This window comes from Xiphophorus hellerii, chromosome 17 (genome assembly GCF_003331165.1).
Source record: "Xiphophorus hellerii strain 12219 chromosome 17, Xiphophorus_hellerii-4.1, whole genome shotgun sequence".
In the NCBI taxonomy this organism is placed as follows: Eukaryota; Metazoa; Chordata; class Actinopteri; order Cyprinodontiformes; family Poeciliidae; genus Xiphophorus; species Xiphophorus hellerii.
The window spans coordinates 16602155-16627897 of NC_045688.1; the positions used below are offsets into that span (position 1 = coordinate 16602155).

The 25743-nt window shown below is 39.1% G+C and overlaps 3 protein-coding genes across 3 annotated transcripts; 2 read left to right on the forward strand and 1 right to left on the reverse strand.

Moving 5' to 3' along the window:
* The first annotated feature begins 4154 nt into the window (after positions 1-4154).
* On the forward strand, positions 4155-5805 carry LOC116737155 (angiopoietin-4-like). Its single transcript, XM_032590166.1, has 6 exons — positions 4155-4214; positions 4641-4659; positions 4743-4828; positions 4912-5029; positions 5167-5352; positions 5507-5805. Exons 1-6 carry the CDS (start codon positions 4155-4157, stop codon positions 5803-5805), a joined length of 768 nt encoding a protein of 255 aa, XP_032446057.1.
* A 2257-nt stretch (positions 5806-8062) lies between these two features.
* Positions 8063-11027, forward strand: LOC116736549 (fibrinogen-like protein 1). The gene is made up of 7 exons (XM_032589041.1): positions 8063-8579; positions 8709-8777; positions 8866-8884; positions 9026-9111; positions 9716-9833; positions 10036-10221; positions 10619-11027. Exons 1-7 carry the CDS (start codon positions 8511-8513, stop codon positions 10912-10914), a joined length of 843 nt encoding a protein of 280 aa, XP_032444932.1. The 5' UTR covers positions 8063-8510; the 3' UTR covers positions 10915-11027.
* Positions 11028-12240: 1213 nt separating this feature from the next.
* On the reverse strand, positions 12241-23906 carry LOC116736965 (NXPE family member 3-like). The gene is made up of 9 exons (XM_032589865.1): positions 23575-23906; positions 21974-22197; positions 18662-18811; positions 16981-17406; positions 15660-15955; positions 14810-14880; positions 14706-14735; positions 14285-14479; positions 12241-14210 (listed from the first exon to the last, which is right to left on the reverse strand). Exons 2-9 carry the CDS (start codon positions 21989-21991, stop codon positions 13651-13653), a joined length of 1746 nt encoding a protein of 581 aa, XP_032445756.1. The 5' UTR covers positions 21992-22197; positions 23575-23906; the 3' UTR covers positions 12241-13650.
* Between the last annotated feature and the right edge of the window lie 1837 nt (positions 23907-25743).

The following is a 25743-nucleotide window of genomic DNA, read 5'->3' on the forward strand; positions in this document are numbered from 1 at the left end:
TCTGGATGCTTTTGGCCTGGACACTCATCCTACTTGTGAAACTTGATTCTGCATGAAAGCTCTGTCAAGTCATGTTGTTCAGTCAGATCTGATGGGAAATTCAGAATTGACCAAAACTATGAAAGAGGAGGGGGGAGCAGTTGGGGCTTAAAAGGGGAAACCTTCTGTGCAGGAGATCGACCAAGGGTACGAGGGTTTCTCACAGGTATGTATTTGAAGAAAGACGGACATTAATGGTCATTTGTACCTTCTGTGGAAATGAATGGGTTCCAATTTACGGGGTTGCAAGTTTGTAAAGTTAAACAGTAAAAAATTAACATCGATAATTTGGTTTATTTAGAATATCAGAGAAAAATGTTTGGTTTTTTTTCATTCTTTTTGTCCATGTTGCTCCTACATTCATAAATTCATAAACATTAAATATTTAGCATTCAAATTAAATATTTCAATTTCCTAACTAACTATTTAAGTTGGGGCTTAGTATGGAAACGAGTTATTTAGTGTTCTAATTAAATACTTTATTTGAAAGTTAAATATTTAGTTTGCAAACTGAATATTTAACTCCAAATGATGTATTCAGTTTGGAACTCTGACATTTATTAATGTATGAATAACAGTGAAAATATGACTTTGAAAAATGAACGCTCAATTGTAATTTTTTTTAGCACAGGCTGAAAAAAGAAATTATTGCTGTTAAATTTTGTACTGTGCAACTTTACAAACAACACGCTGTACTGAGTTGTCTTCTAAATGCTGTGTTCTTTTAAGTTATTGACTAAATAATATTTTACATCACAATTGTTCAGAATATTTACGTGACTCCGTCATTTTTTAAACTCAGGGCAGAATGAAGGTCAACTATCTGGCGTTCATTCTGGGCCTTCTGTTGAGCTGCTCAGTCCAGTTTGGGGTAAGAACAAGATATTTATATTTAAGTTTACAGGATGTAAAATACAGACTCACTAATGTTAAAGTGCCAGTTTCTATGGAAAGTAAAAGGAGGTCATAATGAATCAGGCCATGAACTAATATCTGACTAATATCTGACTATTTTTGAGCCAATAGCAGCACATCATCAGAGTATTTCCTCACTCTACCTTGCAAAAGTTCTCTAAAAATATCAGACCTGCTGGACATTTCTTGCCCATAACTATTTATTTATTTATTTGATCTGTGTCAGTCCCACAGATCTATTAGTTTTAGTTCTGGATTCTATCTGGGTTACTTCAAAACTTGCAAGATTGGACTCAGAAAATCCATCATCCTGATCCTTATCTTAAACCCTGGTTCCATCTAAAGTAACGTGATGCCACATTCAGCTGCATCCACAAAGGAATTGCGGCTCAAACGTTCAAGTCTAGTTTTGCATATGTTTGGAAATGTTCAGTTTGGTCTGAATGGTTTCTTTCACAGAACACATTTCAGTCTTGCGACTTTTCTCCTTAGTCCAGACATGGACTAAAGAACAACCAGTCATCAACAGATATTCCTGCTGGTCTGGCAGTTTTGATCAATGCCCACTTTCTGTCTTAACATCAGTACTGAAGAAACATGTTGTTTATAATAACTTCCAATATTTCTACCCCTTCTGGACAACTGTCTAACCGTGCTACAGTATGCTCATCCTCCATCATACTGTCGAAGGATTTTTGCACCTTCTCCTAAATTATAGCTTTGCGGTTAGTTGACTTTACTAAGACACTTGATTTTTATTTCAGGTCAGCTGAAATAAAGCTGTTGGGAGGTACACACTCAAAGCATGGTTTCCCGATATGTACAACAAGAATCGGTAGATAATTCAGGTCTCATGTTCTCCTGGTCTTAAATTAAGAATTTGAAAGATTACTGAATCTGTGTTGATGTGCCATTTTAACAGAAAGCAGCTTTGCCTGAAGGTAAGAAATGTCTCGTTTACCGTTTGTTGAGTAAAAACAAAAGGAATCTCTCTAATGTTGCTGCTCTTGTTATTGTGAAACAAAGATTGCTCAGAGATTCAGAGACAGACGCCCCAAGCGACCAGCGGAGTTTATGACATCCAGCCAGCTGGAAGCAACGCTCGACTCAAGGTTCTGAATCTGACTTGATACGACTGTAACGAGAAGGTTTCAGCTCCTACAAATGCTCCATGTTCCCTGGACTTTTCCTCCAGGTGTACTGTGAGATGCGTCCAGATGGTGGATGGATAGTGTTTCAGAGACAAAGCGGACCGGTGGTGTCCTTCTTCAAAAAACGGGACTTTTACAAACACGGTTTTGGATCTCTGGCGTGTACGTAATGATCTTAGAACTTTACCTACTTTTATTCCATATAAGGCAAATGTAAATCTCCTTCTTTAATCTCGTCTTTTTAAGGATGCCACATTGACGGAGATAAAAATCTTGTGCTTTGCTGATTCCTTAGATGACCACTGGCTCGGTGTGGAGAGAGTCCATCTTCTAACTAAGGACAAACATAAAAAGTGAACTTTGAGGGTGGAGCCGTGGGACCATGAAGGCGGCAGATTTCCTCTAAATGAAGGCCGAATATCCAGCTGTTTGCAGCTGCCTTTCAACAGCTCTGGAACATTTCCTTTACTTTGCCTCTGCAATGTAATGTACTGGTTTGGTTGCAAATAATAATCCAATAATTACCCCCCCCTCCCCCCCCCCAAAAAAAAACAAACAAAAAAACAACTGCATAGTGGATTCAAATTGTTCAAAATGACAGTAAAGAAACATTTCAAGGACAGCTAGAGTGGTGACTTGTGGTTAGGGACCATGACACAAATATAAATGAAATACAGTATTGAGAGAGAAAAAAAAACTTTTCTCAACTTAAATTATAAAAGGTGAAGATGTTTTGAATGCAGTACAACAAAACTAGGCACCATATTCCAAAACATATTTCATGGTTTGTTTGTTTTTTTAACTTGCTTTGTTATCTATTGAAAAGAGAAAAAAAAGAATCCTCCAAGGCAACATTCCTTATCGGACTAAAAGGCGTCGTAACCCAGATGAGCCAGTTTGCCACTTTACTTAGTCTCAAATCTGTCTCTGAATTTCTTTCTGCTGTTGTTATCCTAGGTAATTATTATCAAAAATAATGACTAAAATTCAATTTAAATACGTTTTTATCCCAGCAGGATATGAATGTTCTTGCATTTGTAGCCTTTGTGCTGATTTAGGATTTTCAGCAGCAATTGTACTGGGAACATTTTTCACTATTCAATTATATTTACAGCAGAATTACATATTCACTTATTTACTTGTGGAAAAAAAAAGACATCTGTTGCTTAAAAAAACAAACAACTTTAAGCAACATGTTGTTTCTGTAGCTACATTGTGTGACAAATACAAATATTAGCAGTGAACAAGACCCCTGAGGTTGTGTTGGTTTTTTAAACAAAATCAGTTACAATAATAATAATAAAAAAAACCCAACTGCTTAATGAATTAATTAGTATGCAGCAGAGCTTTATGTTTGATTGTTTGACAAAGATAGATAAGGAGTTTTTCTATGTTCAAAATGCTGAAAAGAGGCATTCAAAATAAAACAAAATAAAAAAAATAATTTTTTTGAATTTTGGTGCCTTATGTGTGTTTACCAGGCACAGTGTCTGGGTGACATGATGCAGTTTAAGAAGATGCACTGAAATGTTTTCTGCATCTACAACCTAAATAGTAAAGTTGCTAGAATTTCTTCTTTATGCAAAAGGGAATCCCAAGGAGGCATCATAGAAGCGACAGTTGAAGCCAATTAAAGGAAATATTTTACTTTTAACGAAGAGGGACGTTAAAAACGCAGACTGGACGTACTGGGTCAGTCAGGAATGTAGCTTCTGGGTGTTTCTAGCCTGGAAGCTAATCGCACCAGTAGAACCCGTTTCTGCAGGTCTACATTTCTGTCCTGCTTGTTCCGACGTTTCTCCTGCTGAGTCCGTCCTGACAGGAAAGTCCACAAAATACGAGAGAGGAGGGGAGGCTGGGTTTTAAAGGGGGAACCTTTCTGTCGAGGAGGCTGAGCAACGCTAAGGTTCGCTCACCACAGAGGTCTTTTGAAGAAAAACTAAGATCATTGCTTGCATTTATGCTGGTAGGAGGCATATTCTAAGCTTCTGTTTTATTTTAACCACAAGTAAAACTTAATTAAAATTCACTTTTTGACTCCAGGTCAGAATGAAGGCTCCGATCATCTACCTTGGGTTCCTTCTGTTGAGCTGCCCGGTCCAGTCTGGGGTCAGTCCTTTGACATTTGAGTTTACTAAATGCCAAAATACAGTAAACGTTTAGTTACATTCATACAATTTTTAGATATTGCCATCAGTTCTGGAGAAACATGTCGTTTACATTAATGTCATACTTCTCTATCTTCACCCTACCGGCGTATTTATGGATTATTTTGACATTGCAATAAGTTAGGAGAAAGGCAAAAAGCTCTCTGCCTTGATATCTTATTTGATTATATTAGATTCACTATAATTGATGTTAGAATGACGTATATTCAACAATGCATTAATTAAACTGTTTTAATTACTAGATGTCTCATCCTTGTCTCCAATTGAATTGTACAGAATTAAAAATTGTCCAATGATTTTACATAGTGTTCCTAATGTACATTGCAAAAGGTTCTTACTGAACCTGTGTTGTTGTGCCATTTAACAGAAAGCAGCTTTGCCTGAAGGTAAGGAATGTCTCGTTTACCGCTTGTTGAGTAAAAACAAAAGGAATCTCTCTAATGTTGCTGCTCTTGCTATTTGAACAAAGATTGCTCAGAGATTCAGAGACAGACGCCCCAATCGACCAGCGGAGTTTATGACATCCAGCCAGCTGGAAGCAACGCTCGATTCAAGGTTCTGAATCTGACTTGATATGGCTGTAACGAGAAGGTTTCAACTCCTACAAATGCTCCATGTTCCCTGGACGTTTCCACCAGGTGTACTGTGAGATGCGTCCAGATGGTGGATGGATAGTGTTTCAGAGACGAAGCGGACCGGTGGTGTCCTTTGCCAGGAAGTGGGACTTTTACAAAGACGGTTTTGGATCTCTGGCATGTGCGTAGAAATCTAAATGTTTTGCTGATTTTTATTCCACTTAAGGCAGAACAAGCGTTTGTCTTCTGAAGCTTGGGATTCCACATTGACGGAGACTGCAGAAACAATAAAAATCTTGTGCTTTGTTGATTGCTCAGATGACCATTGGCTCGGTCTGGAGAGAGTCCATCTTCTAACTAAGGACAAATATAAAAAGTGGACTTTGAGGGTGGACCTGTGGGACCATGAAGGCGGCACTGCGTATGCTGAGTATAACAACTTCAAAATTGGAAATGAGGCGACTGCTTATAAGCTGCAGGTTGGAAGATACAGCGGAAATGCAGGTAACTTCAGCAGCTCTAGCAATACTCTAGCGTGTTTAGTACACCACAACAGATGACGTAATTTCAGATAACATTGGAAGCTTGTATATGAAAGAATGGCGTTTTGGTTTTGTAAGTCGAACATTTCTAAAAGGCGTTCTCTCTGTCCACAAAGGCAATGCCATCCTGGGGACTTATCCGGGCGACGACCAAAACGGCTTCGGCTTCAGCACCATCGACCGCGACAACGACGGCTGCTCCCCGTGCATATTTGGTGACATCATTAGAGCGGAGTGCGCCTTTACAGAAGGTGGCGGCTGGTGGTACAGCCGCTGTGGCTCTGCCAGTCTGAATGGTGAATGGCAGCCTACCGGCGACCACATCGGCTGGGCTTCGGGTCTCCACTGGCTCACGTGGAAACCTCCTGCGCCGTATTCAGCGAAGGCCACCAGAATGATGATCAAGCCCAATTGATTCCGCTTTTTCATTTTGGATTTAATGAATTTTAATTTGGCTGATTATTGAAGAACATGGGTCTTTGAAGAGAAAGTTCAACCATGCAAGTTTTCAATTCAAAAATCAAAATGAAAATAAGGGATTTTGTGTGTTTGGCATCTTTTGCGGTATTTTTGAGTTGTGGAAATCAAAACAGACGTGGCTCAAGATTAGCATTAAACTACAATTAAGAAATCATCTAATCAGAACCTGTCCAACAACAGAGGAGAAACCAACTCACTACCAAGACTCTATCTCACGTGTACTTTCAGCCACTATCAGTACTAATATTAATGTGATTTGCACTACAACCAATCACAGCATGAACAAAACAGGTCATGCTAAACATGGCAAAGCTGCTTGTGCTAATAGCATTGGCAGTGATGCTAGCTTTAGCATTAGTGGAGGAGATAACAGAAACACAAACTTTAAGGACTATGTAAAACATTTTATGAAGGTTAGTGACAGGACATGGAGGAAAGCATAGAGAAAATGCAATAAACTGATATTGCAGGAGTAAAGTGGCTCTTTAGCAGTCATGAATTTGACTAAATAAATGGACACATCAGACTCAGTGAACTGTTAGCACTCAGCAGGCTGTGGCAGAGGAACAAATCTGTCACATACAAAGATCCCTATCACTTCCTGTGATGTCAACATTGACTTCCTGAACAAACTCAATATCTATTTTGGACAGTTTGCCTGCAGTAAAAACCACAAAGTACCTGTCAGGAGGAACAGGTACTTTGTCTTGACTCAGCTGAGGTCCGATGGACACCCAGGAGAATCAACCTAAGAAAATCTACCAGACCCGGTAGTTTGAAGGAGTGTGCAGAACAGCTGATGCATGTCCTTATTCAACATCGTTCTGCCTCAATCTGTTGGACTATTATAATACAAAGCCTCTGGAATCGTCCCGTTCCTCAAAAAACCTGACTGGCTTTCAGCCATTAGCGTTTACATCCAAAATCATGAAATGCTTTTGAAAGGTTGGTCAAAGGTCACATTCCCTCTACACTTGATCCATTTTTATTTGCATATAGCCCCAAACCGCAGTAAAAATGGCAAAGGCTTGCGCTTACATTTGTACAGCCTTTGCCTTTTTTGATCTGCTTTTCATTCTATATTCTTCTTCTTTTTATATTATTCTAGTTCATCTGGCTGGTTTCCGTTTGCGACCTAATACTCATCGTAATTTCGTCCTACAGTGTATCTTTGCTGTTATGCTGAGTGACAGTAAAGATAATCTGAATCCGAATATCACATATGCCTTGTCTCATCAGCATTCAGTGGGTGTCTGTTTTTATCTTGGCCACATTACATGACGAGTTCAAATGTTTTCCACTTACAGGACTGTTTGTCCTGCACAGTGACCAGCGACTCAGCAGATATCTTAACAGAGAAGATACTCAAAGGCAAAACGATGGAAAACATCACAGCCGCCTGCGTCACCAAAGACATGAAAGCAGTTAGAGAGCAACTATTTTCTTAGCATTTTGTCACATCCGCCAACCTTAATGGTTTTAGTGGGATTCTATGTGCTCAATCAGCACAAAGCAACACACAATTGTAAATCGAGAGGAAACAAAGAGCAAATAATAGTCCTAAACGAGTTGAGTGCCCATTATGAGGATACAGCAACATAATATTCAACTAAACTCCTTATGGGAAAAATAAAATCTCTGCAGAATTTTGCCAAGAGATGAAGTTGAGGAAAAAGAAAAGCCCAAACAGTCCTTCAGAACCATTAAAACGGGAATAATATTGTCTTATACACTGTATACTTTTTACACATATTTGTTTTTTTTCCCCAATCTGGTATTTAGAAATCAACTATGTAATCGATCTCTATTCCCTGTCAAACAAGAAATCTTACATAAACCCAGAGAAAAGGACTAAGCTGCCCTGAACAGTATTAACGCTTTTTAATGTATTACCATTTTTACTTTAATTGTAAAAGTAAAAATACAATTACTAATATTTGGGTTTTGTTCTTCTTCGACTTCTAAAGCACCATCACTTGGCAACACTAAAAATTCCACAGAATTTTATTTTATTTTTTAACTTAAGGAAATTTGTTGAATCTTATGTTGTTTAGTTGTACATGATGATCGTCTCATAATTAGTAGGAATTTTTTTTTTTTTATGGTTGACTCTTCACGTTTTCCTTTTTGTACCTCTGAGAAAAATTGAAAACTTGACAGAATACTTCTACCGCAGAGAAGTCTTTATTTCTGCACTAAAAGCAGTTCAATCTCATTAGAAAATTAGAATTACACTGAAAAGGACGAACACATTCATCACAAAGAAAACAAACAGTTATTCCGATATTTTTAAAAAGCTTGCGAGCTCTTACAGCTCTTATTAAGCTGTTTGACAGACAGCACAAAAATATATAAATGTAGTGCAGAAGTGTTTTATTTCTGACCTTCTATGTCTTAGAAACATAGCAAAACCCTTAAACTGAATTCAATACAGCAAAAATATATTTTCCACAATGCGTTATCCGTTTATCGTCCATCTTTGTTGTAAAACGTTATGTTTGTGCTGCACTTATCAGATTTTCAGAGTTCTGTCTGACATGAGTTGGAGGAAGGTCACTGCTCCTCACAAATCAAATCACTTCAAAAAAACAAAACAAAACAAAAAAAGAAGTTATCATAAAAAGTGGGAGGTGTGGTGTAATGTTTCAGGGTTTAAAGGAAACTGCTTCCTCTCAGGATACTCAGATTCAATCTTCACCCGGCAAAACGGTACGTATCTAAGGAAGGACAACGCAGATGGATACGCTTTTATCCAGTGGTTTGCAAATAAGCTTGTTTTTTTTTTTTTGCTTTCTTTTCTTTTAAAAGCTCATTCTAATGTGTTTGCCCTATAATCAGGTCAAAATGAAGGCTCTGTTTGGCTTCCTTGAGTTGATGTTGATGGCTGTATTGAGTCGCTCCGTCCAGGTAACGACTGGACCAATTAAAATATGAAGACCTGGACAATTTTCTTACCCCCTGCCTAATAACTATTTTGTTTTTTTTTGCCATACAGGGAGCAGATTTTCCTGAAGGTAGGCAGCTTTCCTTTACTAATGATGTATATTTAGTTTATGATAGAATTGTGTTTTTTTTGCATATTTAAAGACTCCATTTGATATCTTATTAATTGCTTATGTTTTTTTTCTCTCTCCTGAAAACGTTTGGGGGCAAAGACTGCTCAAAGATCAGGGCTCAGTCGCCACACGCACCCAGCGGGGTTTACGTCATCCAGCCAGCAGGAAACCAAACTCGCCTCAGGGTAGCTACCAGAACTGCTAGCGGCTCTTTTTGTGTCCAGCTAACTTCACTTAGATTAGTTTTACTTATTTAATAGAAGACAGGAACAAAAACATGTGTTTGAACCCCCCATCCTTTAGTTGTTTACCGGGGTGATAGTGAGACGGTAAAAAAATGTCTGAGATTATTTTGAAAATTTCAGATTTTTTTTTCTTCTCGCAAATATTCTATTAGAGCTTTGAAATTTCCAGGGTACTTCTCGAAAATATCTGAGATTAATCTCAGAATTTCTGATCTTTTTGGCAGAAATTTAAACCTTTTTCTTTCTATCTACAGTGGCCCTAATACTCTATTGCATAAAAAAACGATAATCACTTCTGTGCTATTTTGTTTGTTTCAAGAATTGCAAAATGTTTGGACACCCCGGATGCACGTATGGTAGAAATGTGCAGCTCTTACTATTAAGCTGAATTACGTCTATCTAGAAAATGCATTTTTCAAAACTAATTTTAACTGTCCAGGTCTTTTTCTGGTCGCCTTGAAGCAATTTGTTTTTCAACAGAAACTATTTGAGAAACATTTTAACACGATGACTCCTTGCTGTGTTATACTCTCTCCTTTCTCAGGTGTACTGTGAGATGCGTCAAACGGGCGGCTGGATCGTGATCCAGAGGCGAAGTGGAGGAGCGGTGTCCTTTGAGAGAGGATGGGCTCAGTACAGACACGGGTTCGGGTCCCTGACTTGTACGTGACTCGTCTTATCGTGACTTTGTGTGCCAAATATGACTTTTGAAAATGTAAAAAAATGTTTTTAAAGCTCGACAAGCATTTTGAATGTTGAATGAAAATCAAGCAGCAGTAGCATCCATCAAGCACTTTGTTTATTGGCAAAGATATTGGAACTAAATTTGGATGTTTATCTTTGTTTGCTCCTCTGATTCCTCAGACGACCACTGGCTCGGACTGGACAAGATGCACATGCTGACCAAGGACACAGACAAAGTGTGGACTTTGAGGGTGGACCTGTGGGATCATGAAGGTGGCTACGCGTTTGCCGAGTACAGAGACTTTAGAATTGGAGACGAGGGAACGGCTTATCGACTGCATGTTGGGACGTACAAAGGAAATGCAGGTAAGAAGAGGATGAATCATTCTGTGTAGGTGACGTGTTCTGTGGAGTTTTTGCAAAAAACACAAAGTTTTATGAAGTTTTTCAGTTCTATTTTCTTAGCACACTGGAAATAAGACAAAACTAAATTAAAAGTAACTTTTTGTAAGATATAGGAGCTTGTTTTAAGACAATAATTCCTTAATAATTGATAAAAAAAAGTACTAGTTTCACTGACACCACAAAAATGTCTTATTATAAGTGTAATAATCTGCCAGCGGAACTAGTACTTTTTTTTTTTTTAAATCACGTCCATCTACTACATCTAGGATTTTTGTTAGTGAACACTTTCCAAAACCTCAGTTTGGAGAATTCAAACGATCCCTTTTGGCCGATGAAAAGTTTCCGTCTCGTCACCCAGGTGACGCCCTCCGCGGCGCCTACCCGGGTGCCGACCAAAACGGCGCTGGCTTCAGCACCTCCGACCGCGACAACGACAACTGCTCCCCGTGTATCCACGGAGACGTGGCTTTCAACAGGTGCACCGACAAGCACGGCGGCGGCTGGTGGTACAGCGGCTGCGGCTCCGCTGCCCTGAACGGTGACTGGCACTCTTCAGACGACCCGGTTGGCTGGGGGTCAGGCCTCCACTGGCTCACCTGGAAGCCAATGCCTTATTCGGCGAAGGTCAGCAGGATGATGATCAAGTCTGATTGATGGTCTCTGCTTCACATCCATGTTCTGAGTTTCATCATCTCTTGGTTTTAAAGGTTAGGAAAAGAAGATGTATTGTGTGAAATGGCAAAAAAAATAAATAGATTGGCAAGTGAGTTTTTGTTGTGTTGCAGCATCACTTCTGAAATTACAATGGTGTATTAGGGACATTGTAGGTAGAAGAAAACTAAACTAAATTTCTGCCAAAACATCTCAAAAAGCATTCTAGGAAAAACAAGGACATTTTTGAGTTTGAAAAGTCAAACATTTGCCAGAAAACAAACTAAAGCATTTTGAGATCTCAGAAATTTTCCAGAAAAAAAAGGGAAATTTCAGAGTTTCAAAGATTGAAATATTTTCTCTTTTTGACGTAAAATGAAAAAGTTTCTGAGATTAATCTCAATTTTTGAGTTTCGTAAAACTTTCGCTTTTAAATAAACAAAAATAAAAAAAACAATTTGAGAGTAATCTAAAAATGTATGAGTTTGTTGGGGGGAAATGTATTTCTCTTACTTTTTCCAAATGTACAGTGGTCCTAATGCGCCCGTTGTATGAAATGGTTTGGTAAAAAAACCCTGAAATTTTACTGTCTAATCAAAATCAACAGAAGTTTAATAGATAAAAATATATGCAAGTGAATAAAAATGGAAAGAGAAAGTTACCAATAAGTTGGGTTGAAATGGTCGGTGAGAACAGTCCAGAACCGGAGGGTGTAATGTTTGATACCAGGTATCAGTAGTGAGTTTCTGTGCTTTTCAAGGTAAATGTTTTATTTCTCTATTAGACTTCTTTTATGTCAACAGTCTCAATAAAAGATTCATTCATGAAAATATAACAGACGGTATATTTTAAAGCTCAACATCGACCTCAACTTGGACAATAAGGTCTATTTCTAACACAAAACCAGTTCATCCTACTGTCATAGTATATCTGAGCTCTGGATGAGTCAGATTTTAATTTGTCTACCACTTTTATGTTCCCCAGCATGTGACAGTATAAAAGATAACACTGGCTGCCAATGTTATCCTCGTGTTGTCTAATCACACTTAAAGACCTTGGCCAAAGTAGAAAATATGAGATTACTTTAACTTTATCTAAGAAAGTTGCTGGTGTCTTGTTCAGAACATTTGTATTTATCTATTATCTCTAAATTGTTGGCCCAAGTAAAAGCAAGTTTCTTCAATCTGGAGCAAAACAGGTCAGTTGCCTCGAATTTAAGCGTACAACGAAAGTCTTCAGCACGATTAAAATCAGATGTTTTGAAGCAGCATGCAACAACTGTCATGAATTGCAGTGTAAGTGGTGGAAGATTGACGCGGTGAACCCAGGTTGAAGTGCAGTAAGGATGGTTTAATTGGTGAACTAAAAGGTGAACAGAAATCCAGGCAGCACAGATGAACTACGAGGAAGGAACTCAAACACTGGTAGCGCCGGAACAAGGGAGCGATGATAAATGACACACGGCAAGGATCCGACGGGGAGCAGGTGACACAGGTGGGGTTAAATACACAAGGGAGTAATCAGGGGAACAGGAGACAGGTGAGGGCAGACAAGACGACAGGAACTAAATTAACTAGAAAGACACAAAAATGCACATCCTCATGATAACTTTACTTAGAGCACTGTTCAGTCAGTTCTAATGTGTCTGAGCAACCTATCCAGTTCCAAGCAGGTTTTATCTTATTACTCTCTGCATTATAGACAAACCATCAAGGGAGTCACTTACTTCCAGTACTGGGAAACTGTGTGCCATGTAGCCTGAATGTCTGTCTTGCAGTTCTTTTATAAACCAGACAATAGTTGTTTAATTCAAGGCAATATCTTAGCAACAACTCATTTTCTTAGAAGTAAGAATTTGCTGCTCATATTACGTTGCATTGACAGACAATCTTGTTTCCTACTCATATTAAATTAGGTTACAATCTTCCTTTAAATTCAGTTGACATGCACAAAATTATTTATTTTTGCTAAGTGCCAGATTTATTTGAGTTTTTTTGTTGCTTTTTTTCTTCAAATTCAGAAGTTTACACACCCTAACATTGGCGTTAGGGTGTTCCGATGCAATATATATTGATAACAGCAGAATTCAACATGCATTGGAGATTATGAATATGTCACTTCAGTACTATTGTATCATCAGGTAGAAACCTCTTGACTAAGATTTTGCAGATACCTGTAATACTGTGTTAACCTGTAGACATGCGAGATTGTAAAAACGAGAAATCATTACAGCAGTGGAAGGCTAAAGGCTAAAGGCTAGCCAAAATTCTCCCAGTTTCTTATACTAACTAGCACTTTGTTTAGACTGAAACTGGTCATTTCTGTGCGACCCGAGTACAAATTCACTCACATTGACCTCCACAGTGTCGTAAGAGACAACAGTTCAGTCATTTTCTCAACCGACATATGCTAATACGCTAATGTTGCTTTAGCTGTATCAGAATGAGATCTGGTGGGATTATTTCTAAACAAAAACAAAACAATAACTGTTGCGTCAAAGAGGTTCGGTGGTCCTCAGCCTGAAAAAGCTTTTGAAACGCTACTGTAGAGGAATCACTGAAGGTGCTTTTGTTTTGATCAGTAACAGACCATTCGATTGTTTCAGAACAACCGAATGGTCTGTTCTGAAACAATAGTGGCAATATGGCGCCAATATTTTCCCCAATTCCAATCTCTATCGCCTAAAATCCATTTCTACTTTTCTCTAGAATCTTGAGAAGTAGAAACGGAAGAAAAGTTCTATAGCTGTATGTCAGCTAAAGGACATGCAAAAGATAAAAGAACATCAACCATATTCTTGAGTATGTCAGAGTCTGGATGGAGTTTGTGCGGAAGGTGATGGGCCAGGATCATCTCCCAGGCATCAACCAGTTGGACTTTCGTTCCTCTGAATATTTCCCTCAGTATCTTATCCCGCTGCAGCGAAAACCAGTCGCTGTTAGTCAAACTCTCATAAAGCGTCATCTCTTTTGGGTTCGCAGTCCGGACGACGACAGTGGTACCCGGAGCCCTGTTCAGAAGTCTCGCCACCGCTTTCCGAATGTTCAGCAGACGCCTGACGTAGACCTCGACGGGGAAAGTGCTGAAGTGAGACCAGACACCGATAACCACAACGGTGTTGCTGCCTCCAATCACTCTGTCCAGTTCATTGGCAACGTATTGTAGCTGGCTGACGGACGAGCTGGCAAAACGGATGGGAGGGCCGTGGCTGCGGAACGTCACTAGAATATTGTTCACATAATCCAGCGCCATTAAAGGCCCACTTTGCTTTGAGGTTTGAAGGTCAAACTCCTTGAGATCTTAGAAAATACACAACATGTTAGACTGCAACATTTCCTGGTTCTAACCACTTAGAAATCTTGCTCAGAGATACCTGGTAGCGAGTTGGTTAGATATTCATACCACTGCCTCACAGTGGAGTCCCCATAGAAGAGAACAGCTTTGCCTTCCAGACACTGGCTGATTGCACTGGAGTTAAACTGATGTACTCTGGTGCCATCTAGTGCTTGCCATGCGCCCTTGTAGTAATAACCAGAGGGGCGGGTCTTGAAAGTCATTCTGTTTCCATCTGGAGGATTCAAACAGATATATATTTAAAAAATTCATACATATTTAGCCGTCCTGTCAAGTAACAGCAATTTACAAGCCGTATCTTGTAATTCTTCCCAAAGATTGCTCTATTTAAAGTCCTAGTCACAAGGATTTAGTTAACAGGTAAGTTGTGAACTGTTCCAATCCATATCCTTGATGTTAAATTGATTATAAGGAGAGTTTAATAAAAATCTGTCACTTATGTTTATAAATAGGGACGTTGATCTTTTGAGCTAGGAGAAAAATGGAAAGAAAGATGACAAAAAAAAAGAAGGAAGAAGAAAAAAAGCCCAACTCTGGTGTTTACCTTTTGGATTTGGTAAAACGTCGATGTTTTCAGGTCCTGAAGCTGGAATGGAGACTTTCATATTGACATCACTAAAAACAAAACAGCAAGTAGAAATCATAATTACTGAATTCACCCACTAATTAGCAAATTATGAAACATTTGCACCACTTATTTTGCCAGTAGTTCTTTTTTTAGCTCTACACTCTAAGTACCAATACCCTGCATTTATCAAAGCAATGCGCACACACACACATATATATATATGTATATATAAACAGCATTCCCAAAAACAAAACCTTCACATATTGAATATGCCTGCAGTAAAACTGAAGTAGTAAGCGTGTCATAATAAGCGATCAATTAGTTGCATGTAAATTAAAGTGAGCTTGATCATTTCCATTCTGATTATTGATTTTGTTTAAAAATCTACAGTTATTCATGCTTTCTGTTGTGTGAGGTTTTTAATTTTTTGTCTTATTTGTGTTTGGATGTTTATTTCCGGATATTTAAAACGTCTTTCAGTTCCACTGAGGAACGTTCTGTACAAAAGTAAAGTTTTCGTCTTTGAGTGGGAAAACTTGCATTACTTTGCCATCATCGATATACTACTTGAAAATTGCCTCAAAACAATGGTAGTTTACTGCAAACATTTCTGGGGCAATTTATCGTCCAGCAACATTTGTTATTGTGACAGGCCTGAGAGGAAGTCATTGAAATTGGGTGAAAGCCACGGGTGAAGCGGAACGTGGCGTTTTCTCTGCTAACAGTTGCGAAACATTTGCTCTACTTGAGCAACCGTAAAATAATTTATGTATTTCCTTTGCATTTATGTTTAACATGTTTGCACCTAATTAATGAAATACCGTACCACTGAAAGAGCTTCTCCTCTGTGGGCTTGAGGTTTTGTCTGAATCCTCCTCTGGCGTGGCTGATCCTGGCATCACAATCCAATTTGTGTGGCTTGTAGCAGAACCACGGCTCACCTGTCCTGAGGTCAGAGTAGTCGCAGAACTTCTGCTGGGTTCCAGTAAGGCACACGTTACAAGTGGTGGTTTCACTGACCGAGCCTGACCGAAACAGACTATTAAAGTAGATTCTGTCAGGCTGCTCCTTGGTCAATTTCTGCAGCACTGTGACTGCCTCGCTGGGATGAACTAGGACTACCTGTTAGGGGGGGAGAAAAAAAAAGAGAAACTTTCACACACAAAAAAAACCCCTGTGTCAATAGTGATTTTAGAACTTTTAAATAAGCTTAACAATCCTAAGTAGAACAAAATTTACTAGTTACAACAGTTAACTCTGACAGTTAACTGGTGTTTGACTAAACGAAATATCAAAAATATATAAAACAGATAAAGTAAGATAAGCAAATTATTGAAGTAGCACATAAAACCTGTAAGACTGAATAATCTGGCAGTGGCGAATCAATGTAGTGTTAAACACAATCTAGATTTATGGTGTTTTTTTCTTTTTTACATAAACCAAGTATGTTCTGTTCCTATATGCAAGCCCCATGCCTCTCTGCTTGAGACTACGACGTTTGAAGTATTCTGAGTTGTTAACCAGGTCAGATTTGAGAAGTTAGCCGATTAACAATCACGATGATTTGGTCAACACAAGCCCGCCGTTTCAGTAAAACTTTAAAAGGAGTCTCTACCACTTTTAAATTGTTCATCTGGCCGCATTTTCAGGACTTGCTAGGTGAAAGAGATGACGGGCCCTACAGGAGAGCACAGCAAGAGTCTGACTGCTAATGAAGCTGAAGTTAGCATCTTAATCAGAACGTCTTATCAATGCTAATGATGCTAATGCCTATTTTAGTCTAAAGTCCAAAACCCTTTGATTAAACCTTTACAGGATGAGTCTATGCTGAACAAATAGACTGGATGTTTAAAAAATGTTCATTTTACATGTAAAAACTCAAAATTTCCCATTTTTAAAGCCATTTGGCAACAAGATTCCAGCAGCATTACAAAAATATACAGTACATACCATCAAATATGGATCTGTCAACCTGGACGGTTATAGAAATTGATTAACTTTGTCGCAGTCTCTTGGATCTAGTATTATAAACCATCTTCTTACACCCTTCTGTACGCCTGGCAAATGAAAACTGAGCTTATGAAGCTTTAACCGAATCTATTTATTTGCCCTTAAAAGTTAGGAAGCCAGTCTGAAGCCTTAATCACCTCAACTTGTGCTCGTCCTTCCCAGAGCAATGAAAAAAACGCAGAGTAGGAGCCATTGCGATGGTCCACCACATGCCCTGCCACCCCAGCGTGAAAAGCACTGTTGTGAAGCCGAGCCAGCAGAACGTCTCCTCCAGACTTCTTAGGACGGCCGTGGAAGTCTCTGATTGTTATGGAAACCTGCAGCTGGTCCCCCACTCGCCAGCTTCCCCCTCCGCTCCTTGGGAGAATGGTGAAGCTGCTGCGCCTGGGGTCACTGGTGTCATTCAGCGAAGAGTCCGACTTTAAGGACGGCGTTTCAGGCCAAAAAATAACGTCTTTTAGTGAGTCAAAGACCAGAAGCTCCTCAGGTGACAGCGAATCGAAGGAGCAGGTGCTGACCGGCTGGGCGGAAGGCTTCGCAGTAGCAGTTCTACTAACTTTATTCTGGAAGGAAAAGGTTTTGCAGTTTATATGTAAAACAAATGGATAGACCTTCATATTTTTGACCAGTCTAATTTAAAGTTGCACCAATCACTCTTAGATGTTGCCAGTATTTCCAGCCGGCATTTCAAATTTCTAAAAGTTATCCTTTTTGAAATGTTTAATTTAAAAGATCCAGTTGAAATCTTACACGTTCATTTTTTTTAAATATTGGAGTTTTATCCGTCTCATGCACGCTATTGTTTAAAGAAATAGCAGAAAGAGTAGCATACGAGAATCTGCTAGCCTTAATCAGCAGCACAAACAATGCAAATGCTTGACAAAAAAGACAAGCAATTGGCAAATCAGCATGTCCAGCTCAACTGTCAAACATGGTGGTAAAGGTGAATAATTTGGGTTGGTTTTACAACACCAGTATCCTGGCAACGTGCAGTAATCAAATCTACAATGATCTGCTCTCCATACCGCGTTCATACAGTATTCTACGTAGTGTCACGTGAAAGATCTCGACAGGATGACAATGAGGTCGTAGAACGGCAAACTTCAAATAAAACTGCAAGAAAAAGTTGTTCAAACGACCCAGTTAAAGCCAAGACCTCAACAGAGCTGATATTTGAAAACCTTCACGTTCAAGAGTGTCGTGCTAAAACTTATGCAGCTTTACGCTGCCTGCATCAAAGCCTTGGGATCAGATTGCCAGAGTACATACTAGACACTAGGGACGCACCAATCTACTTCATTTCACTTCCGATGCCTGATGGTTAGAACTGGCCGATGTGGATTCCATACAGAAAAACAGTGCCGGATTGACTTCAATCTCTTTTTTTTTTCTTTTGAAACACAGACATACAGGTAAATGTACTGAATTACGAATTTATTTAATAACTCTGCACCAGTACAGCACATTTGAAAACACCCATAGCATCTCAATCTTGGTCAAACATGTAAAAAAAAAAAAAAAAAAGAAAACAAAAAAAAAACCTTTAATTTGTTCAGTTCAATTAGGAACTAATAATGGCAAAAACTGACATGCCATTATTTTAGGAAAGACGCGTCGTTGGTCTGATTCTAGGAGAGCTTCAGAATAAGAGCAAGGAGAAAGAGGAACGTGACCTCATCCGGTTAATCACATTGTAAATGCAGAAAGCTGCTTCGGTTACTTTCATCACAGAACAAGAATGACCAAAGTTAATCACCAAATAAATGCTACCCTGGCTAGCCTTGCTTTGACTTCAGTTTCGATCAAAAGAGTGCTCACCTTTGGTTTGAGCGACATCCAGTTAATGTTCCCTTTATACAGCAACACCAATATGATGCTGCAAAGCGTGAAGATGGCGACGGAGATGCACTTCAAAGACCTGAAAGGCCTGCAAATGCCTCCTCTCACTAGGGACGACATTTCCTGGTGCTGAAATAAAAAATAAAAAAAAACAGAAAAAAGTAAATAAGTAAGTAAAGTTTATTTATAAAGCGCTTTTCACAGACATAAAATCACAAAGCGCTGTACAATTAAAAAAAAATCAACCTTAAAAACCAACAGAAGAAACACAACAAAATCAAGAGATAAAAGCCTGGGAAAATAAAAATTTTTTTAGATGCTTATGTAATGTTCTAGAAGCACAGCTTTGGTGACATATTTACATTTCTTTGGAGAATGGTGTTACAAGCCGGTGTCTTTATCTTGACTGGAGAAAAAGGGTTAAGCTCAACTCAATTTAGTCCCTAATTCAAAGCAGTCATTGATACATTACAATCATCGGTCAGCGTGAATCGACCAGTATGTCCAGTTACGGAACGCCATCAACCGTCCCGGCGTTGGGCCTTGTCTCAGCACATCGTGAGAAGCTGAGAAGTCAAGAAGAGGAACTCTAAGAGGTGTGATTTTGCCTCAGTGGTAAAATTGATCTTAACTATTTCTAAACAGTTGTGAACTTCCTCCGGAACAGGATGCTTCCTCAAAGGGTTGCACCGAAACTACAATTACTAAGGCATTCTAAGTAGCTTAGTAACATAAAACTAAGTAACTGATTAAACATGTAACTGCAATATTTTAAAAGGAACATCTTTAATCATTGCAAAACTAAATTTACAATTGCATTTATGAATCTCAGTTTATGCCAAAGCTCAATGAATGCCAGTTTCCTCAGCAACTAAGACTGTGCAGCCTAAATGTATAAAAACGTTTTTACTCTTTACAAATTTACTTAGTTAATTTGGGTTATCTGGAAGCCACGATGATCAAAATTACAAGGCTTGAACTATTTCACTCACCCACAGGATGGAACAGCAACGCTGGCACAAGTTTTAGTTAGAGACCACAAGCGCCACAGGCAGAAATGTTATTTTTGGTGTCTGGCAGACCACCCACTAATATTTGAATCCAGTTTCATCTCGACAACAGAAACAATCATGCTCTAGTCCTCAGAAGCACGTGTTTCCGTCATCGTCATGGGGGAAGAAAAGGAAGAAAAAAAAAAGTGACAGAGAAAGCAATGCATGTGAAGGAAACTGATGTTGGTTTCTGTTTGCAGCTTCTGATTCAGGAAGGGGAAGTCCGCCTAATTTTTCACTACCATCAGCAACTTTAATCTATTCTAGTTAAAACAACAACAAAAAAAAAAAACTACAACACCTAAACTCTTCAATCCTGGACTGGATTATTCTGCTCTAACAGCAGAATATTTTAAACCAAGAGTGGGATTTGTGAAACCTTTATGGGATTTGTGATAATGAAAATCCCATAAATCGCTTAAATTAAGCGATTTACTGTCGCTTAATTTCGATTTTTCAATGTTTAAAACCGAGAGTGGGACGTGTGAAGCTGATCAGTTGTGGCAGGTATGAAATGTTGGTCCGATTATCTTTACGTGGGGGAATGCAAACTGATGGGAGGAAACAAAAAGCATGTTTACGTAAAAAGGGAATTTTCTGAAGTTGGGGATATTTTCCCCTCCAACGACCGCTTCATACGTTGGGCTAGATTTTATTTCAATGTCGTTAGAGAGTAAATAGCCAGTAAATGTCCAACAGCGGAGCTATCCAGGTTGAAAAATGTCATTTTGGAGAAAGCCTTAACAATAATATTTCCACTAAATAGAAAATGCAAACATTTAACAGGTTTGATAGAGGAAAAAGCCAGTAAAGCGCCTCTCAAATTCATGCTCAGGACAAGGTACTGGAGAGAACCAGACCAATTTTTCTTTTCTATTAGACAGTTAACTTCAGGGGTGGAAATTAAATTTTTTTTACTGGCCACTCAGATATTTCACCAGTCCGTTTCTTTCTTTCAATTACAAACCCCTGTACATGCAAATGACATAAAATACATGATTTATTCTTAACTCTATGAAAAACCAATTACCATACATATCTATGTATACAGACTAATTTAACATAAAGCGTGGATACCTTAACAGAGGTGTAGTGCAATATCGTCCCGCAAGGGGTCTTTTTGTGGGCTTTAGCGTCCCTTTTTTTTAAAGTATTCTGACAGGACAGGGGGGAAGGAGACATGCGGTAAACGTTGTCGGGTCCGGGAGTCGAACCCGCGTCGAGGCCAAGTTGCCTCTGAATGTGTGTCGCGCTAACCCCTCCGCCACAACAGCTATTTTCTAACTGTTCTATTTGTTGTTCCTTTCTATTGAAATTCACAATAATTCTTATTGCTAAAATATCTCAAAACGTGTTCATTATTAATTCCACGGCCGTCATCAGTCCTGTGTTATCCCCGTACCTGTCAAGTCTCCCGTTTCTTCCGGGAATCTACTGTATTTTACCTCCCTCTCCCACCGGGCGACGTTACTTGCGTTACCTCCCCTCTCACGTTAGCTTCTCTCCCCTCCCTGCCGTTAGGGCAGTAATACCCTCGGTGACGTAGCTGTGTGGTAATTAACATATCGGTTAGTTTGACACATTTTTTCTGAATGGGCTTACGCGCTTTTTGTCATAGTTGTCCTGACTCACCCCGTCTCGTATCCGTTCACTTTTCTCGGACTCCGGTTAGCTGAAATGGCGCTATTTATAACCTCGGTGGAGAGGGGCGGGGCCAAGGAGGACTGAGGGATTTCATTGGATAAGCCCAATGACCTTCAGTGACATCAACCAATGGGCTGTCGCGGTCGATAAAAATGATATTTGATATATATTCTTGTTAAATAACGACAGCCTACGTCCGTCCCATATACAGTATGTGCATCAGTCTGTACTCCAGACAGCCTCTCCTACCCTGGACAGAAGTTCAAACTGAATGCAGGTGTTTTTTTTTTTCTGTTTAAATTGTCAACCCGCCACAGTGGCGGGTGAGTTGCTCCAATTTACCCGCCACTTTTACCCGCATTTGGCCAGTGGCGGGTGCTATACTTTCCCACCCCTGTTTGCATACCGGTAATTGTTGCGATGTGAGCCATTGGTCAATACCTGAGCGATGTATGTAGACTGACAAACGAGGTAATTAGTCCGATTATGTCCTTTATATTTATATTTACTTTCAGAAATAACAATAAATAACAGGTGAGCAAAGAAAAACCTTTAAGAATTATAAAAAGCTAAGTCAGAGGACCAATGAACTTACTACGGTGACGGCAGCCATTGTTGTTGTGGGTAGCAGCTGGTCTCTTAATGTAAAATCTTTAAATCTCTTCTTCAGGGGCCTTTCCTGACAACAATGTTCCAAGTTGACCTGCCTTGAGTTTCTAAAACCACATGATCAGCATGCTTCTTTAATGACTGCAGCCTTGTGGAATAACAGGATCGTTCTCTTTCCAACTGCTTAGAGCAGAGCCTCTCTTTTTTTTCCTAAGAAAAAAAAGAAAAAAGAAAAAAATGTGAAGTTAAACAGAACCACAGTTTTTCACTCAACATTGAAAACACTGTGCACATGGTGCGCATGTCCCAGCTGGCAACCCGTGGACAGAATAACTGCTGGCATCACAGACAGAATGCACCACATGCTTTCAGTAAAGACTTCGACAATTTGACTCAGACATATTGCACCCAGATGGGTTTCAGCGGGTCAGTCTGAAAAGCTTTACAACCACAAAACATTTCACAAACCTCTGATCCCTGTTGGCGAAGAGTTAAAAAAACAAACAACAAAAAAAAGCATCTTTGGAGAATATTTTTGCACTAAATGTGGTGTGAACTAGCTTGAAGATAACGGTTTTAGTAATGCTTAGTTTCAAATTCATTTGAACTGAACAAAGCTGCACAGCAAGGCCGGGATGACTCACTCATGTTCTCACCAAAAAGATCCACATCACCCCAGTTCTACAGTCCCTCCACTGGCTCCCTGTAGCTCAGAGAATAGACTTTAAAGATACTGTTGTTAGTTTCTAAAATCACCGAACAGTTTAGCACCACAATACCTTAAAGATCTCCTGTCAACCTCTCTGGCCTTCTGGTTCTCGTTCTGCTCTGCATCCCCACAACCAGAACCAAACAGCTTCTATGCGCCACAAACCTGGAACAAACTTCCAGGAAACTGCAAAACAGTCGAAACACCGAGTTCCTTTAAATCGAGACTAAAAACCCCACTTCTTCAGAGTTGCTTTTGAAACACAATAAATGAAACATTTTTATGTGTAACAATGGCACTTTGTATTTTTTTTTATTTTTGAGCTGCCTTGTTGCTGAAATGTCCTGCACAGATAAACTTGATTGATTTGTTGCAACCTACAAACACCCAGGATCAGTAATTGAGCTCTGCTTCAGTATGAACACTGATGGAATCTGTAAGAAGGAGCAGCGGAGGCTTTTTGAATTGGTGCTTGCATGCTTTGTTTTTAACATTGACTGTGTGTGGGTTTTTTTTAACCCCTCCAGAGAGTCTTTTGTGGGCTCTAGTGTCCCTTATATGAAAGTAGGCTGACAGGAAAGGGGGAAGGAAGGAGAGGGGAGGAGACATGCGGTAAATGTTGCCGGGTCCGGGAGTCGAGGACTCAAGGCCTCCAAACATGGGTATCTCCTACGCCACCACTGCACGCCCCTTGACTGCGTATGTTTTATGGTTTTTGAAATGCCCGGCTGCATAACAAATTCCCCCCTTTGGGGGACAAATAAAGGAACTGAACTGATTCCTCAAACAGTGAAAGTGCACACTTTAGACATGTACCATGCTAAAGTACCATTCCAATGCAAATAAGTCATTTTTAAAATCATCTAAAAGACTCTTACCTCACAGCATGGGGTCCCCCTCCTCAGACTGAGCACCCTAATCCAGTCCTGATGAAACGTCAGATCTATTTCCTTGTTCCAAAGGGGCCATCAACTCAGAGGAGGTGACCCGACGAATGGGGAGACCGGTTCACCTCAGAGCGTCCTCATCTTCTGGACAATATTCCTCTTCAGCCGGGCTTGCAAATCCCCCAGCATGTTTCATGAAGAGTTGGGAAACAGATTGCAACACAGCAGACAAACCCAACCTTTGCCTTGCCTTATCGCCTCGTGAAGGCCGGGAAAACGCGTCGGGCAAAACCGCGTTTTGGCTGAAAATAACTAAAAAAAAAAAAGTGATATTTTTTTTCCCTTTTAAATTTCAGTTGGAAAAAGAAGAAAAAAAAACTGCCTTGTTACATTAACCATAAACCTCAAACGATTTGATTATAATTCATGCAGATTTCTAAAGGTTCTTCTAGTTGTGCTGTGATTAAAACAGTATCTTCTACTGTAGAAACAGCAACATGTCTTAATGTGTGTGTGACAAGGATGACAGACAACCTTCCTTTATTTATTTATTTATTTATAAAAAAAATTATTCCTTTTTATTTTTTTTAACCCTGAATGGGTTAATAAAGGAACCTGGACTTCATTAACACATCAGAAGAGCTACAGGTTGAGCGCATCCACGTTCATGCTGCGTTGAAGAGGAGACCAAATCAAGTTATCTTTTATCGTTTTTTACTTTTTTGTTTTTGTTGCCCCTTTTTAAAACCGATTTTATGTAGCTTCAGAAGAGAAACAAAGGATATATTTTGGTGTTTTTATAAAACCAAACACATGAACCAAATCGCACCTTTTGGAATGAATATAATAAAAAGTTACATTTTCTTTCTTTTTAAAATAAAAAAGAAAATGCCTGGGAGAAGTATTAATATCTTGCTGCGTTGGGTGTAGACCTAAACCTCAATCAGTCAATCAGACATGTTTGGGATTTGTGCAGACTTTTTTTTTTTTCTATATATATTCTCTTTTTCTGATTTTGTTTGATGTATTTAGCTGTATTGTTCTGGTTGTGGTTTTACTTGATTCCTGTAAGAGCGCTTAGAAAAGCACTATACAAATACAACGCAATATTATTGTTAACATGCAATAAACATTTCAGCATTTAAGTTAAATTTAACTTCTGAAATAAGCCTTATTTTATTTTATTTTTTTAAAGATTATGGTTTCTCAAGATGCACCTGTACATGTTATTTATTTTATAATTTTAGCCTCCTCTGGACAGACTCATTATAGTTTTATTGAATTGTTCTGTAAAAATATTTGGGCAAAACACATTCCTTAAATGTGCTTTTTTAAATTATTATTCCTCTTGTATTAGCGTGGCATATTTCTTCTGAGACTAGAACAAAACGTCTTTACTATTATACCCTGGTATATAAAATCATCGAGGGAAACGTGGGTTTACTTTTTCAGTTCCAACTGGGGGGGGGGAAAAAAGCAAACTTTACTCTCTTAATGTGGGTTGGGGCAAAGTTTCTCCCATCAAAATGATTCTCTTAACGTGACGACGACCCGTCGCCTTCTGAACATCGAGTCAGAAACGGGGACCTTTCCTGAAGACGGTGAGCGGTTGTCGATCAGAAGAAAGGAAGCTGGAATTCTGTCTTGCTGTAAGTTTATCTTCTCTAAACAGACAAACAGAGACGTTCTGCAGTCAAACACCGACTGCTGGTCGATGCGTTGCACCTGGGTGTAATTTACTCCCTGGGTTTCCTTCCTGTGTGCAAATGTTTCATTGTTCTTTTTTATGAGAGCTCTTTTTTTTTTTTTTTTTTCTCCTGCCAAATTCCAGGTCAGAGTGTTCTCATGTCGTACTGCTGGACCACAGCCAGGGTTTGGGAGAAGCGTTACAATGTATGGGGGCAGAAAGAGGAAACAACAGACAGAACAAAAGGAGTTGGCTCATTGCTGGAAACTACGATGAGATGAAAAGTCTAAATTTAACACTAAGTATCTTTGTCTTATTTTCATCCATGAACTCACACTGTTAGAACCAAAACTGTCATTGCTCTTATTACATTTATAAAAAAAAAGAAAGTACAATCGATACACTTGATACAGGTCATTCAGTAGGTTTTACAAAGTTAGGTTTCACAGTAACTATTTTGCACATTTCCTTTC